The sequence below is a fragment of the Lygodium microphyllum genome, chromosome 27, assembly GCF_053477565.2.
Source record: "Lygodium microphyllum isolate KBCC chromosome 27, Lygodium_microphyllum_v1.1.10, whole genome shotgun sequence".
In the NCBI taxonomy this organism is placed as follows: domain Eukaryota; kingdom Viridiplantae; phylum Streptophyta; class Polypodiopsida; order Schizaeales; family Lygodiaceae; genus Lygodium; species Lygodium microphyllum.
Window position 1 is genome coordinate 123,717,104 of NC_141161.1, and position 15,907 is coordinate 123,733,010.

General features: G+C 40.9%; 1 protein-coding gene across 1 annotated transcript; it reads left to right on the forward strand.

The window, feature by feature from the left end:
* Positions 1 to 12,078: 12,078 nt before the first annotated feature.
* LOC148012783 (UDP-glycosyltransferase 85A1-like) lies at positions 12,079 to 14,298 on the forward strand. Its single transcript, XM_087669607.1, has 2 exons — positions 12,079 to 12,644; positions 12,738 to 14,298. Exons 1-2 carry the CDS (start codon positions 12,182 to 12,184, stop codon positions 13,688 to 13,690), a joined length of 1,416 nt encoding a protein of 471 aa, XP_087525733.1. The 5' UTR covers positions 12,079 to 12,181; the 3' UTR covers positions 13,691 to 14,298.
* The last annotated feature ends 1,609 nt before the right edge of the window (positions 14,299 to 15,907 follow it).

Consider the following 15,907-nt stretch of genomic DNA (forward strand, 5'->3'; position numbering starts at 1 on the left):
GTGAGTCCTTGGACAGGACGGTTACGTAGTCACACTACTACATCCACTGACACGGATATGTCAGTGAGGGGGAGAACAGATAAGGGAAAAGAAAAGGTTTTTGAAGATGTAATAGGTCCACTCACTGCAGGTTATGAGTCATCTAGCAGTGACAGCTTAGACAGTGAATTGGGGATTCCGTCTATTATGATGCCAGGTGCTAGGCAGAGTCGTTATGTGCCGCCTCATGAGAGGCAAGCTCACAATGAGCCACAGTTCAGGAGATCAGAGAGGGTCAAACGACCTGTTGATAGGTATACTTACATTGGATATTCAGCCCGTCATTATGCTTATATGACGAAAGTAACAGGTTTTAGAGAACCAAGTAAGTTTGATGAGGCAGTTGCAAATGAGGATTGGCATGCTGCTATGGATGAGGAATATTCAGCTTTGGCTGAAAATGGCACATGGGATTTGGTACAGTTGCCTGAGGGCAAAACACTTATTGGCTGCAAGTGGGTGTATAAGGTAAAATGTAAATCAGATGGATCATTGGAAAGATACAAGGCCAGGCTGGTTGCAAAAGGGTATGTGCATCAGTATGGTCTTGATTATGAGGAGACTTTCAGTCCTGTAGCAAAGATGGCTACAGTTAGAACTATGATTGCTTTGGCAGCAGCTAGAGGCTAGAAACTACGACAGATGGACATAAAGAATGCCTTTTTGAATGGAGAGTTACAGGAAGAAGTTTACATGGAACAGCCTGAAGGCTATGTGCATCCAGAATTTCCAACACATGTATGCCAGCTGAAAAAGGCATTATATGGACTAAAACAGGCACCCAGAGCATGGAATGCTTGCATCAGCAGTTATTTGCAGCAACATGGTTTCCGATTGGGTGATGCTGATCATAGTTTGTTTGTGAAGAAGACAAGTCATGGCTATGTATTTCTAGTGGTCTATGTTGATGACTTAATCATTACAGGAGATGATGAAAGCGGGATTGCTGAAGTAAAGACATGTTTATAGATTGAGTTTAAGGTCAAGGACCTAGGAGAGCTGAAATATTTTTTGGGGATTGAGTTTGTCTCTACACCTCAAGGCATATGGCTGCTACAGAAGCAGTATGCTCAAGACATGTTACAGAAATATGGTATGGCTGATTGCAAGCCTATGGATACGCCTTTAGAGTAGAATGTCAAGCTGCAGATTGATGTTGGGATAGAGATTGAGAATGTTACCATGTACAGATAGATGGTAGGCAACTTGAACTATCTCACGATCACTAGACCTGACTTGCGTTATGCAGTGGGGCTGATCAGTCAGTTTATGCAGAAGCCTCGCAAACCACACTTGGATGCAGTTAGGAGAATTCTGAGATATGTAAAGAGTACCACAGATCATGGCCTGTTTTATACATATGAGAAACCCCTTGACTTGATGGGGTATACTGATGCTGACTGGGCTGGTTGCACGTATGACAGGAGGTCAACCAGTGGTTATGCATTTGGATTGGGTAGTAGCATGATCAGTTGGCAGAGTAAGAAACAATCTACAATTGCACTGTCCAGTACGGAAGCAGAGTATCGTGGTGCGGCCTTATTAGCCTGTGAAGCTATGTGGTTACAAAAGTTGCTGAATGACTTGGGAATACACTTGGACAGCAAAGTAAGGCTATACTGTGACAATTAATGGAGTGTCATGTTAGCAAGAAATCCTGTTTATCATGCAAGATCAAAACACATTGAGGTCCACTACCATTTCATCAGGGAAATGGTTTTAGCAGATCAGATTGACTTGGAGCATGTGAAGACCGAAGACCAGGTAGCAGACATCTTTACCAAATCACTTGGTAAAGATAAGTTCATTCACTTTAGACAGCTACTTGGAGTGACGCAGATGACTTGAGTTTTGTTTTTGAGCTTGAGGGGGAGTGTTAGAAGTCAAGCTCAGTAGGTACGTCCTTATGTGTGACTGATATCTGTGACAGCTAGGTGTGTGTTATCTCCATGTGACTACATTGAATAAGTTGGGTTTGTGTTAGTAGGTGACCTGACTAGAGTCAGTCAGTCTAGTCAACACTAAGACTAGGTTACTTTACATTGTAGTGTGTGCTTCTTAGTTAGTGTGGAATAATGAAGAAAGCTATGGGAACCTGAAGGTTCATGGAGATTGAGTTTCCATGTCTCTGTCATCTTTGAACAAAGTTATTGGATGCATTCAATACAAATGCAACTTCTTTGGAACCATATTTCAATATGTGTATATTTTCCAGATGCTTGGCTCACCAAATAGGTCTAAAACTTTCTCATTTAGTTTCAAGCCTTCTTCACATGAAATGGTTTTGGCAGAGGCATTACTCACTTAGTTTTGAAGACTTTCTTAAATCATGTATCCAATTGTTGATAGAGCATACTATAAGACTCAAAACTCATTCCCACCTTGTCACATAATCCTTGAGCATCTGTAGCAGTAAACAAGTTGCTCACATCCCTAAGATGTTCACTTGCGATACCATCTACAATGTCCCTAAATTTACGATTTTCCAATGCATTTTTGACCATATCCTTGCTTAGGACTTTGGCAATAGTATTATTATTTGCATGAGAAAACATATTTCTCACTATAGCAGATTGAGCGTATATCTATCTATGATATTGTCCACCTCCCTTGTTTAATTAGTGAATTGGTTTAACTAATCAGATGCATCGACGTGCTTCTTTGGTTTTTAAAGTGGGCCCAATCTCCAAAGTTTTTGTGAGCTTCCTCTTTATGTTTTGATTCTCATTATCCAAGTCCATAACTTTAGACTGTAACTCCATATTTTGCACGTGTGTAGCATGCATAGTATCTTCAATGACAGTCATTGCTTGTTGCAGGCTCTGGTTCTCCCTATCCTTCTCAGCCAATAATCTATCCTTTTCCATCAAAGATTGCATATTCCCTTGTAATCTTGTTTGCATATTTGTCAAGGCTTGATAAACCCCTACTAATCCTTGTGTGACAAGTCTGCACGTGTATCCATACAATCCTTCATTTCCTTCACAAACAAACTTTACAAATGATGTAAGCCCTTCAAATTGTGGTGGCCTTTGAGTGATTGGATCGGGTGGATAAATGCACCCATCAACCCAAAGGTCCACATTTTTTTCCCCTTCATTTCTTTCTTGTTGCATCCTGTATCTTATTGCATCATCCTTTTCTACAGTTTTTTTGTACATTGGTGCATATTCATCCTCCAATTGAAAATGAATATCTCTGTTTCTCTTGGTACGTTGTGCACCTGCATCCTGTAAAGAAAAATATATGCCAATTTTAACTTGGATTAACATTCAAATCACACAATTACACCTATTTGATTCACCATATGTGTGTTCTTTTTTACCTAGTTGGATGTTGTCTCTTTCTCTTGATTTAAGTCATGATAGACCCTAATCAACCTCTAATTTGCCTATAATCTCTTAGCTTTTAATCTATCTCTAATAAACATCCAATCTTATCTTCTGTTCTATCCAAAATCTTCTCTCTCTCTCTCTCTCTCTCTCTCTCTCTCTCTCTCTCTCTCTCTCTCTCTCTCTCTCTCTCTCTCTCTCTCTCTCAGAATTGATCAAAGATATCTAAACACATTTATACAGAAGCTTGGCTAGTGGAGAACAATATCTTCTACCCTAATTTACCCTTTGTCACTCTATCACTTATTTTCTTAGTTTATCTCACACAGTCCTCTCTCTTTCCCCTCCTCTCTCTCTCTCTCTGAATTGACACTTAAGGATTAAACAACAACTATGAAGAATAATAACATCACAGAGATTAAAAAAGTAAAGATACCTCCATTATCACTTGATTGCTTGTAGTATAGAGTGTTGAAGAGAAGGATATCTTATAGCATAGTACTAAAGAGGGAGATTGCTTGTAGCAGGGTAGAGAGTGTTGTAGATAGAGATTATTTAATTTCAGCAAATGCTATCAAAACGACTCCTGAGATTGCTTGTAGCAAGGTAGAGAGTGTTGTAGATAGTACTGAGTGTTGCTTTAGAATAATTCGTATGCAATAAATCATATTCTAGAGGGAAGGAGAAGAGTACACAAAATTTCAGACAAAACTAGAGCTTTGAGAGGAAATGAAAAAATGCTCAAAAATAGGCACATACTTGTCCAAAAATGTTAAAAATTTACAAGGAAACTCTTGAGTCAAAAAGGTATCTTTGGGTAAAAAATAATCTTAAAATATGAGGTGTACGTCATTTTATATCGTTTTTTAACTTCCGCCCTTTTAAGAAGCAAGAATGAGAACGATTTTAATATATTTTCATGTTGAAAAATCATGAGAGCATTAAAGAGTCGTATATTAATGATTGGCTCTGTTTTTAGAGAAAATAGAATTGTATTTTTTTAGTTATGAGGATTTTGAGAAAAAATGACTTTATCCTACAGTTTGAGAATAAAATAATAGGTGAAATCTATTGAAAATACAAATACAATATTTGCTTGATTGTAGAAGATCTCTTATTATAATATTAATTTGGAATCTCCTTTTAGAGAGAGAGAGGTGAGAGAAACCCTTTAAGGGGCCAAAAAGAGAGTCCATATTTCTCCTAATGAGAAGTGCGAGCAAAGAATATCATTGCACGAGGGAACCTTTAAATTGTCACCAATTCATTGCATGAAGAGAAGTTGCACGCATAATGTTATATGAAGTAGTGGTGGGGAGTCCCATCCTTCCTTAGGTTTCATTATTTAGATAATAAGCTTGGAGCCACAAAATCTTATGAATAGGTTTGTTTTATCTTGCCATGTTTGTTTTGGCTTCCAATGAGTCCCATATAACTTGAGCCTTGCATATCTCCCACAATGCTTGTTTGATATTGTGCTTCACAAATGTGAATTGCTCTATCTATAATGTTGACACATTTTGTTTTTGTATTGTTGTTTCTTGTGGACTTTCTTCATACTTTTACTACTTACACATCCACCATCAGCAACTAGACATATGCTAGTTGCTCTCCCATACCATCAAATGAAATCTTGCAAGGGTATTATAGTGCACAGCCTAGTTAGGGACCCCTCTATTGTGGAAGATAGAAGTAGAAATAAATATCACCCATGACAAGATATGTAACCTAATGAATGTACACCTCAAAATAGAAACAATCATAAGGAGAGTGGTCCATGTGGCTAGTACTACTGGTACCACCATGTCTCTATCAATTCCTCCAACCTTGACATCATCAAGGTCAGCAGAATCATAGCATGTGGTTTCATGAGAGTCAACCAAAAGGATTGTAAGTGCAAAAAGTATGATCACAACCCTTATGCATGAAGTTACCATTGAAAACCTAAAATGTGTGGTGTTCCACGTAGCCACACAGAGTGGTTAGCTATATGAAGTGCATATTGAATTGGAGCCTTCATGTAAGTGCCCTAATTTTTAGAAAAGAGAGTGTTCCAAGAATTCTTACCTATCATATGAACACATGTACTTTATATTCACATGCTCATCTACCAATATAGACTTTCTAATGGAGATGTATAAACCTTGTTCATCAACCTAATTTGCATTCATCCTAGGTCTATGTTGTAGAATCCTTTTAATTTGGCATAAACTTAACTTTGGCACTTACCTAGATCCCATGTTAATGTTTTTTCAAAATTTTATATGCTGGCATTGGAATCTTGTAGTGGAACTAAATGCATTGGAATTTCATAGTACAACTAAATGTTTTAGTTTTCTTATGCAACTACTCTTGGATATGTCATGTACATATCCATGCTTGTTTTTTTGTATGTGACATATTATAGAACACCCACTTCTTATCATGATATAATGCCAGCTAATAATCCTTGGTCTCATTAATATGAATAATTGAGCAAAAGGTCTCCTAAAATAAAGATATGCCAAAAAGCTTGCCTAAGCAAGCTCGCCAAAGAAATTTCACCCTTCATGATCTTTGAGCCCATAAGTATAAAATTGTCAAGGGTTAATTGGTTTTGTATTATAATGCATGTCGTGAGCTATTCCTAGGAAAGTTACATTCCAAGTGGAATAGCCCTTATAAAATTGTTAACATACGAAAGAATGGCTCTACAACCCTTCTAGCAGACTTGCAAGGGAAATAGTTTAATACTAACCTAAAATTCAATAAGTTGAAAACCTATTATGTGTAGGGGGTTGACTAAGGACTTGGTACGAGCCTATGCAGGTCTCCCAAGATTCAGTTCAAACATGTAGAGGGTACCAAGGCATTTGAATGGGAAAAGTCATTTCTTATCTTAAGCATCCAACCAAGGCAGAGTTATTTGGTGAAGTAAGGGTTATCACATCTCTGAATGGCTAGAAGGATCTTCCACACATGGGACACTAATATCTATTGCCACCATTTTCATAGGGTTCTTACTAGTGTTCCCATTAATCTTGTTGAGATGAAGGAGGAATTGTACCTATCACACAACCCCTTTCCAGGTTAGACTTCAATTATCATAATTACAAGTAGGTAGATCTATAGAGCATGGCACATCAATGATGCCTTGGTCAATACATTGTATTTTTATGGAGATTCTCGAGGGCCTACCAAGCATGCTAGTATAGGGGTTGTCATTAAAGACCCTTGTAGAGTGATCATGAAAATGGAAGTTTATTCAGCACAGCTACTTTCACTAATAATATGGAAAAATACAATGCCTTACTCATGGGACTAAACATGGCGGTATTCATCATTGATTGGTGAAAGGTGACTTGTAGCTAGTGATCAACAAGTTGAATGGGACCTACAGTGTGAGGAACTCCATTCTGCAGTTGTACCATCATGTAGCCTTAGACATGCTTGAGATTTGAGTTGGTGACTTGTCAACTAATTCCTTGTCAGTGGAATCGCTTTGCAAACTCCCTGGCTAATTATGCCTTTATTGAAGATGTATTGTTCAACTATGGTACTGAGGGTCTTACATGATTATTAGATGATATCAACTAAGGGATACTTTGGGGTCAACTTGTTGACATGTCCTACTTTGGCCATCGATTGTTAGTATGGGTAATGAGTCAGGTAGATAGAGCACCTTCCACTACTATTGTGGGCATATCCGATCATTCAACACCATATTCGCCAGACGTCCCTTGCAATTTATGCAAGGGGGTTGAATTGATGCATCTAGTGTAGTACTTGATTGGCCTATCTTTTAGTCTAGGCCTTGTGATTTAGGTGAGTTTTTGTGGGGATCAAGGGTTTAGATCAACATTTTTTTGCTGAGCTTGGTGCTCTTTTTTCATATTTCATTAGGCCAAGAGGGCTAGTTAACCCCTTTCTTGATGCAGGTGCTTTTAACCTATTCATTGTTAGTTAGTATTGTTTTGTAGGCTAGTTTATTTGCAGTCAAGAAAGGTGTTTTGTGCGACAACATGGATCCTTCTTCAATACCAACTATCTTTATCACCTAATTTCTTGTTGGTTACTACTCTTTGTTTTGAGAGGCAAGCGTAGACATTTTTTGTATTGGTTTCCATGGATCTGAGACCAAGACTTAGGCTAGAGTTTAAGTGACCAGCTAAGTGGGATGCCTTGGTTGCTAATTTCTTACTTGAGGATCCTTATAAGTTAAGCTTGGGTATCATTCTTGTCCATTGACAGGGTCAATAGGGGATCACCTTTCTTCTACAAGGTAGTCAACTTAGATATGAGTGTTCAGGTTAAATTTATATAATGATAAAGTCCCCTAGTGAGTGGGGAGACTAAGGCTTTGAGTGCGGGATATGAGTTGAAATTTGTCACAAGCTCTATCATGGGAAAAAAAGAAGTTCTAACAAATACTTGTTGCCTTGTGAGGGCTTGGTAGGTTCCTAGGTTAGTTCAAGACATGCCCAAGGCCAATGCCCTATCCTTCTTGGGATAAGACCTAGCCATGGGGTTAGAAGAAGGGGAAAAAAAGGATATGCAATCTATGTGTCACCTTGCGAGGTTTTTGTAGGTTCTTAGGTTCAAGTTGGGCCCGAGGCTGATGCCTTGATCTCCTTGGGACATTGTAGTCAAAGAAATAGTTGATGAGCCATCCCCACCAAGAAAAGGGGGGGAGGAAAAATCTACATGATAATGGACTAGTGAACAAATTTATAAAGAGGATAATAGCTTAGCATTTGTAATCTTTGTCATTAGTGGTTTCTAAGTAACACAAAGTCAAAGGCTAGGCCTCTTGCTAGGGCTTGTGTGCCTTACACGAGATTGGGTCGTTCCCTAGGTGTCTATCTAGCTAGGGTGGTATGTCATTCAGGCCATCTCACGAGTGTTTGATAATAGGGAGAGTTACTAAAGGTTATTTCCTTGAGGGGACTCTCATTTCTTGTTCCTAGTCCACCCATTAGATCCATGTTTTGTGGGGCTAAATGTTCAATCTTTTCTTTCTATAGTTGTCTCTTTTCATGTCAAGTGTACTTTTATATTTTGTGTTATTTTTTAAGGTCTTGCTCGTGGGTTGTTTGACAAGCTAGGTCACCCTATCTCGCAACAAATGAGAGGCAGATTTAGAGGTGCACTTTATGGGATTTTAGAGCACTTTGAGCATATCTACAAGGTGTTTTTGGTTAGAAATGAAGATTTAAAGCTCAAAAGTGGTCCACAATTCAAAGCATCTAAGATGCAATCCATGATGCAATGTGAAGGTAAAGCGCAATGAAGGACAAACTTAGTATGGTAGGGAATCTTGATAGTGGCCGTCATTGATATTATGTATTTTTATATACAAATGCTTGGTAAATCACCTTACTTTGAGAGGAACATGGTAGGAGGATATATTTCTAGCCAAAAAAGGGAGCCCAAACCCAAGTGGGCATGCCCAATTTGAACAAACACTTGATCCAAGATGTAAAGGGATGTAATTTTTGTGTGGCCAATCAAGGAGAGAGAAGAGGGGAGAAAAAACATGCAGAAACCTCATGCCATGGTGGTGCCTCCATCCTTGATCTCCTCCTTCATGATGGTCACTGTTTGGCACTTCTAATCACATACTCAGAGCCTATTCATTGAGCCCTATGCGATGATACCAATCTTGTACAATGGTTTGAAGAAATAAGGATTCTATTATTTTAGTCTTTGTCTCTCCTTGCAAAAATCTAGTATCTCTCTCCTCCCTCTCCATACACATAGTATCCATTTCTATGAGAGAAGAGGGAAGGGGAGTGCGAGTGTGGGAGATAAATGTGGTGTGATAAAGAATGATTGAGATGCATTTCTAAAGCCCACGGGAATATTTCAAGAGCGTTAACGGCTTGTATAAGCATCAATGGCCTTGGTTTTTGCACAGAGCAACACGTGCCTTACAATGTGGAAGCAGTTTACAAGTAAGTGTGTTGGTTTTCGCACGGAGCAACACGCGCCTTATGGTGTGGAAGTGGTTTACATGTGTGTTACTTTTCATAGCAAATGATGGTAAAATAAAAAACGATTTTAGAATGAGGACAATGAAGATTTACACTTAATTTTTAGCACTTCAAAATTTTTGTTTGCTATTTCTCTAAATTTCTTTGAAATAAATAGGTGAAAAATAGAAAATTTTTAAAAATACTAATAAATAGATCAATATTAAGATTATCATAAAGATTCCTAAAATTTAAAATGATTACATATACAACTTCAAAATTTACAAAAACTAAGGTTTTAATGTTCAAAAGAGGTGTTTCGATGTAGCATGGGGATGGCTCCGATGCCATTCATCATATCTAAATAAATTAATGAGTCACAAATTTGATAAATCCTCTTGAAAAGTGTTGATTTTTGTCATAACTAAGACATTCATGTGCTATTTGTATGCTCAAAGGTAACATAAGTTAGGAAGACTCAATGCCTTTGGGTTTGTGGAACAATGCCACAACGTACAGATAAAACTCATGGAAAAATAGGAAGCATGTTTGCTGCACTTGCACTTTGTTTTTCACATGAAATATACTTGAGCACATTTCATTCACATCATACATTCAATCATTTTTTTACACACACTCTCTGTAATGATTTGTCAAACAAGATAAGGGCTAGCGGGCCAATCTCTAGCCGGTGCAATATGCTCATTATTAGAGGTTATGACAGTCGGCTAGCAATGAGGAGCCTATGTTATGTATATATGGTGTACTAGACACCTTTATGTTGGGCACTCTAGCTAGGAGTTTGAGACAAGCAATTAGGTAGTGGACTAAAATGCAGCATTTTTGTGTCAAGAGAGGTCTCCTAGCTTATCGCCAATCGCTAATGGCCACAGGGCCATGGGGGTTGATTGCATGAGGTCTGATGATAGTGAGCTTAGAGAGCGAAAGAGTTGCTATCGAGCCCATTTTAGGTCTTGACAATGAGCTTAGAGAGTGAGAGAGCCGTTGTTAGGCCCATTTAGGTCCCCACCACAAAGGGTTGGAAGAGGATGCCAGCATTGGAGGAGGTCTTTAATATAGAAGGTGTGGAAGTGGAAGGATGACTAGTATGAAGGTTTTGTGATTTTTGACCAACAAGCTTGTTTTTGGCTTTAGATTTTCCCTTTTCACAATGATGGTTAGAAAAGGCTTGTTTAGCTGCCAAAGTAGCATTATGGTTGAGGCAACTTTGATCTTTCTGCAACAAAAGAGACACAAGCTAGTCAAATGTATAGATAACTTAGCTACATGTAATTCCCAATTGCAAAGTAGTTGCAAAGCCTTAATAGGATTCATGTAGAACATTCAAAGTGCTAGAAATAAGTTGATTTTATGGCACTATTGTGCCAATATTTAATAATTGCTCTCAAAGATATGTGATGCTAGCAAGATAGACATCCATGTTACCTCCTTCTATATGAACATAAGAAGTAATGATGTAAGCTAGTCTTATGCATCCTTGCATATCTTGCATAAGCAAATATGTGGATGATGCCTCTCTTCACAGATAGGGCAATTAAGGCACGCACTCGGGCATCACGACCATCCCATCAAATTTTCTATTAGATGGGAGTTGGTGTAGAAGAGAGGATGTGGACTTGGCATCATGAGTGCCACCTCTCCGTGTAGAAGTGGGAGGTGGTGCTAGGGTTTGAGAAGTCATCCTTCACTTGCTACCAATCATTATATTCCATAGATCCAATGTGACAAAAACATGTCACATTGGTTAATTAGTGTTGTACAGCTTGTTGCAACCCCATGCATACCCAATAAACCATCAATATGCTAGCCATGAGTGTGAATCAACAATAAAATGATCATTTCCAAATGGAGAGAAAATAAATCCTTAAATAAGGATGAACCATTGACAAAAGACTTGTTGGCTGATTTTATGAGTCAAATTATATCAAAATAATATCTCTAGCTTGTTTGTTTCCTAGTAAGGAGAGAGAGAGAAATATGCTAACAATAATAATTTTGTGAAAATATTTGTGAAACAGGGCAACATATGTATGTGCACACACACACAGAGGATCAACTTGGGTAGGTCACTAGAAACCACATGCTCACATCATCTATGCAAAACCTCCATTCTTTGTCACATAGGATGAGGAGGTGAAACAATGAGAGGCAGAAGAGAAGACATTGGGGAGAGAAGCACAGGCTAATGCGATGAATGCAAGTCTAGTGTGGTTGTTGTCAAATGGACTTTCACTATAGACTTCCACAGGTAGGAAAATCTCCCTTGCCTTAAGTTGACTAGTTGTACATGGTTTGACACGTTCAACTAGCAAGTTTTAAACTTGCACATGGATGCTTAAGTACACACTTAGTTAGGCACATGTCAAGTTGTTGACTTGCACATGCAATGTGTCTAAGAGCCCTTGTGAAAGTCTACTTGCATGTGTTGTGATAGTTGACTTGAGTAGCGTTTGGAAGGCTTCAACTATCCTAAGTCGTGACTCGTGACCTTAAAGAGGTTGGCTGGGCCTGCTACGCAAAGTAAATTAAGCAAGCTGGCAATACATTATAGAAGTTTGGCATAGCTTCTTCTCTTTTGATGTGCAAATAACAATATAAAAATTGTGATACATGGCAGCCCAATTTAGGTCTGCCGGCCCGCCACCACTAAAGTCTAAAAGGGACCTATCACTAGTCAACAGCTCCCACTCTTTAATAGCAAGCATCAAGAGTCAAGACGTCACCACGAGAAGCATCCGGATTCAGTCCAATCCTTTCTCGGAGACTCTCCCCTCGTTCCGTGTAGTGTAAGGAAGTCTCACAGACACAGACACAGAGAGAAAGAGGGACAGAGAGAGAATGGCCTCACCGCATGTGGTAGTTTTGCCATTTGCACAGCAAGGCCACATCAACCCTCTCATGCAGCTCTCCACGAAGCTTGCGAGCCATGGCTGCCTCATTACCTTCGTCCTCTCAGAAAACACGGTCCCCAAGAAGCCGTCGTCCTCTCCCAACATCACCTACCAGGGCGTGCCGGATCTCCTCCCGCCCGAGAGGTCCCGCGGCTCCAATTTCCGCGATTCCCTGGACTCCATGGTCAACATGGAAGCTGGCTTCAAGGATCTGCTTCACCGCCTCCATGGCCTCAAGCAAAACCCTGTGTCTTTCATCATCGCGGATTCCTTCATGCTATGGAGCCACGATGTGGCGGCTCTGTTCGGCATCCCGTGCGTGTGCTTCTTCAGCACCAACGCGACGGCGTGCTGCATCGCGAAGAGGATTCCGGCGCTGATCTCGCAAGGAGTGCTACCATTCCCTAGAGGTAAGGCTAGTTAGTTAGAGAGTCTCGATCTACGACCGTCGGCCTCTGTTGGTAATCACGATTCTGATAGGGTTTTATAAAATCTTCACGAAGATGAGAACAACCGCCTCTCAGAAGAGCTCATAGAAGGCATCCCGGGCGTGCCTCCGATCCGGCCAACGGAGTTTCCTACGAGCCTGACGTTTGAACCTTCGCATTTCGCATTCCGGTTCTCGGTGGAGGCGGCGGCGGGGTCGCATAAGGTGACAGCGATCGTATTCAACACGTTCGAGGAGCTGGAGGGGGAGGCCATGGGGGTCTTGAGGAAGGAGCAGAAGGCGGTGTACGCGATGGGGCCGCTGCTGCTGCTGGCGGGCTCGCCGGCGCAGCTGGACGTGAACTACTGGGCGGAGGAGGAGCATTGCCTGGCGTGGCTGGACGGGCGGGGGGAGTCGTCGGTGGTGTACGTGTCATTCGGGAGCGTGGCGTCGCTGGCCGTGGCGCAGGTGAGGGAGCTGGCCCTGGGGCTGGAGGAGAGCGGGCAGGCCTTCCTGTGGGTGGTCCGCCCCGATTCCGTCGAGAGTGGGAGCGTCGAGGAGGCCCTGCCCGAGGGTTTCTCCGCCCGGACGCGCGACAGGGGGCTCATCATCTCGTGGGCCCCGCAGCTTCAGGTGCTGGCCCACCCGGCTATCGGGGCCTTCCTCACCCATGGCGGCTGGAACTCTATCTTGGAGAACCTGTCGACGCGCGGGGCTCCCATGCTCTGCTGGCCGTACGCCGCCGAGCAGAGGCTCAACCGCAAGCTCGTGGTGGACCACTGGAAGATGGGGCTGGGCTTCCAGCACCGAGACGCCGATGGCCTCGTGGCCAAGGAGGAGGTCGCACGTGCCGTCCGCACCGCCATGCAAGGCGAGGAAGGTCGAGGCATGAGAGCCGCCGCCGTCAGAGCTAGAGACTTGGCTAGGCAGGCCGTCTCCTCCGAGGGAGGCTCTTCCCATCGCGACTTCGAGGCACTCCTCCATTCTCTTAAGTCTCCCTCGTCGATACACACAACGGCGAGCTCCTGATAAAGACGTACGCCGTCACGACATTTTCCCACTCGTGGGGGAGGCGGGTGTCGGTAAAAACCGGCCTGGTAGCTCTAAAAACATGATGCGCCGTATCTGTCAATAGTTCTTGTAAATCTGGTTTTTTAAAAAGAAAACGAAACTTTCCGATATGTATGAGAAGGCTAACCGCGTTAGCATATTACTACATGGGCATAGCAATAGCACTTTGTGCAAATGACAAGTAACGACTCAATCCAAGGGATAAAGTTTCTTAAAGCCCCACACCAAACAATGAACTTAAAACTAGTATTTGGTCCTATTCTTAATGCCCAACGTATAGCAACTACATCAATATTTTGGTCCCATTGCTTGACTTCTTGACTTCCATTACACTTGGGTTAAAGCTTAACTTCTCGACTTCCATCACAGTTGGGTTGAAGCATGATTCTCTTTCCATGTTGGTGTTTCAAGAGCTTGAAGCATCTAAATCGACTCGCATTAAAACAGATCCATTTTCAGAAAGTATATGTAGGGTTGGAGTCCATGGAGTCAAAGCACTTCATTAGCTTTGCATAACTAAATACACCATAAGTGGAGAGGAATTCCATTCTAGATAATTGGTGGGATCTTGTAGATATTTCAAAGAATATTTTCTTTGCAATTGAGGATAGTGTGGTGGAATGATTTAAAAGTCAATCCTTGCAAAAATTTTAAACTTTTTAGGAACATGAATAAATGGTGGATTGTCTCAATTTTATTGCTACACCTTAGCCATCTTGTTTCAAATTCCAACATTTAACGCCCATTCATTACTCTAGAATACTTCTCTAAGAACTAACCACATTTAAATATGCCATTTTGGGTTGAATTAGGGGTTTCATAGAATAGTTTGATCGTAACGACAATAGCACGCCCATTACTCTAGAATACTTCTCTAAGAACTATCCACATTTAAGTATGCCATTTTGGGTTGAATTAGGGGTTTCATAGAATAGTTTGATTGTAACGACAATAGCAAATAATGGACCAGTATGCTAAGTTGTTGATAGGGTTAAGGGGAAGCATATGTTAAGGCATAGGATGCTAAGAATTGAGCAAAAGGGTGCACAGACCAAGGGTCACAAGATTTGCAATTAGTGTAAATGAACTCACCAAGCTTCACTTAGATATGCCAACTGGGTGCTAAAACAAAATATTCTCTTAAGTGGCAATATTTAACGCCCATTCATTACTCTAGAATACTTCTCTAAGAACTAACCACATTTAAGTATGCCAAATTGGGTTGAATTAGGGGTTTCATAGAATAGTTTGATTGTAACGACAAGAGCAAATAATGGACCAGTATGCTAAGTTGTTGATAGGGTTAAGGGCAAGCATATGTTAAGGCATAGGATGCTAAGAATTGAGCAAAAGGGTGCACAGACCAAGGGTCACAAGATTTGCAATTAGTGTAAATGAACTCACCAAGCTTCACTTAGATATGCCAACGGGGTGCTAAAACAAAATATTCTCTTAAGTGGCTAGGAGACTAGCATAGCTTTTGTGACTTATTGTAAACACTTGAGGCTATGGTCGCCATGCATGAAGGTAATGTATGCATGTGAATGATACTACTGTCATAGTGGGTTGTAGCAAAAGGACTAAAGAGGATGCATACGATAGGCTTGTAAGCAATCATAATGTATGCCACTATGACTAGGGGCTAGACCCTGGATACCCTTTGGCCTCCACTTGTAGACCATTGAATGCTACAACTAAGGACATAATGATTTTTTCACTTTTGATATCCTATAGTTTGAAAGCTACATGAACTAGCATGTAGTAGGATAGCCCAATCCTCAATTGTGTAAAAACTCATGGCTATGCACTTCACAGCATGCTTAGTAGCTGCTATATTATTTTGGTTGTAGGTTTGGGAAAACCCATACTTCGAGATGGCTTTGTGAACCTACCTCCTATTCCAAACCTCCCTTTTTGAATTCAAATCCCCTCCCCTCTCTCTCATATGTAATCTCTCATTTTCTCTTTCCCCTCCCCTTTTTAATTAAAAGCCCCCCCCTTCTCTCTCTCTCTCTCTCTCTCTCTCTCTCTCTCTCTCTCTCTCTCTCTCTCTCCTCCCTTTGTTAAATTTAAACCCCCTCCCCTCCCCCCTTCCCCTCTCTCTCATGTGTAGGGCCTAGATTTTTTTTTTCTATTTGTCTCTCTCCAATTAAATCATTAAATATTTTTTCAAAT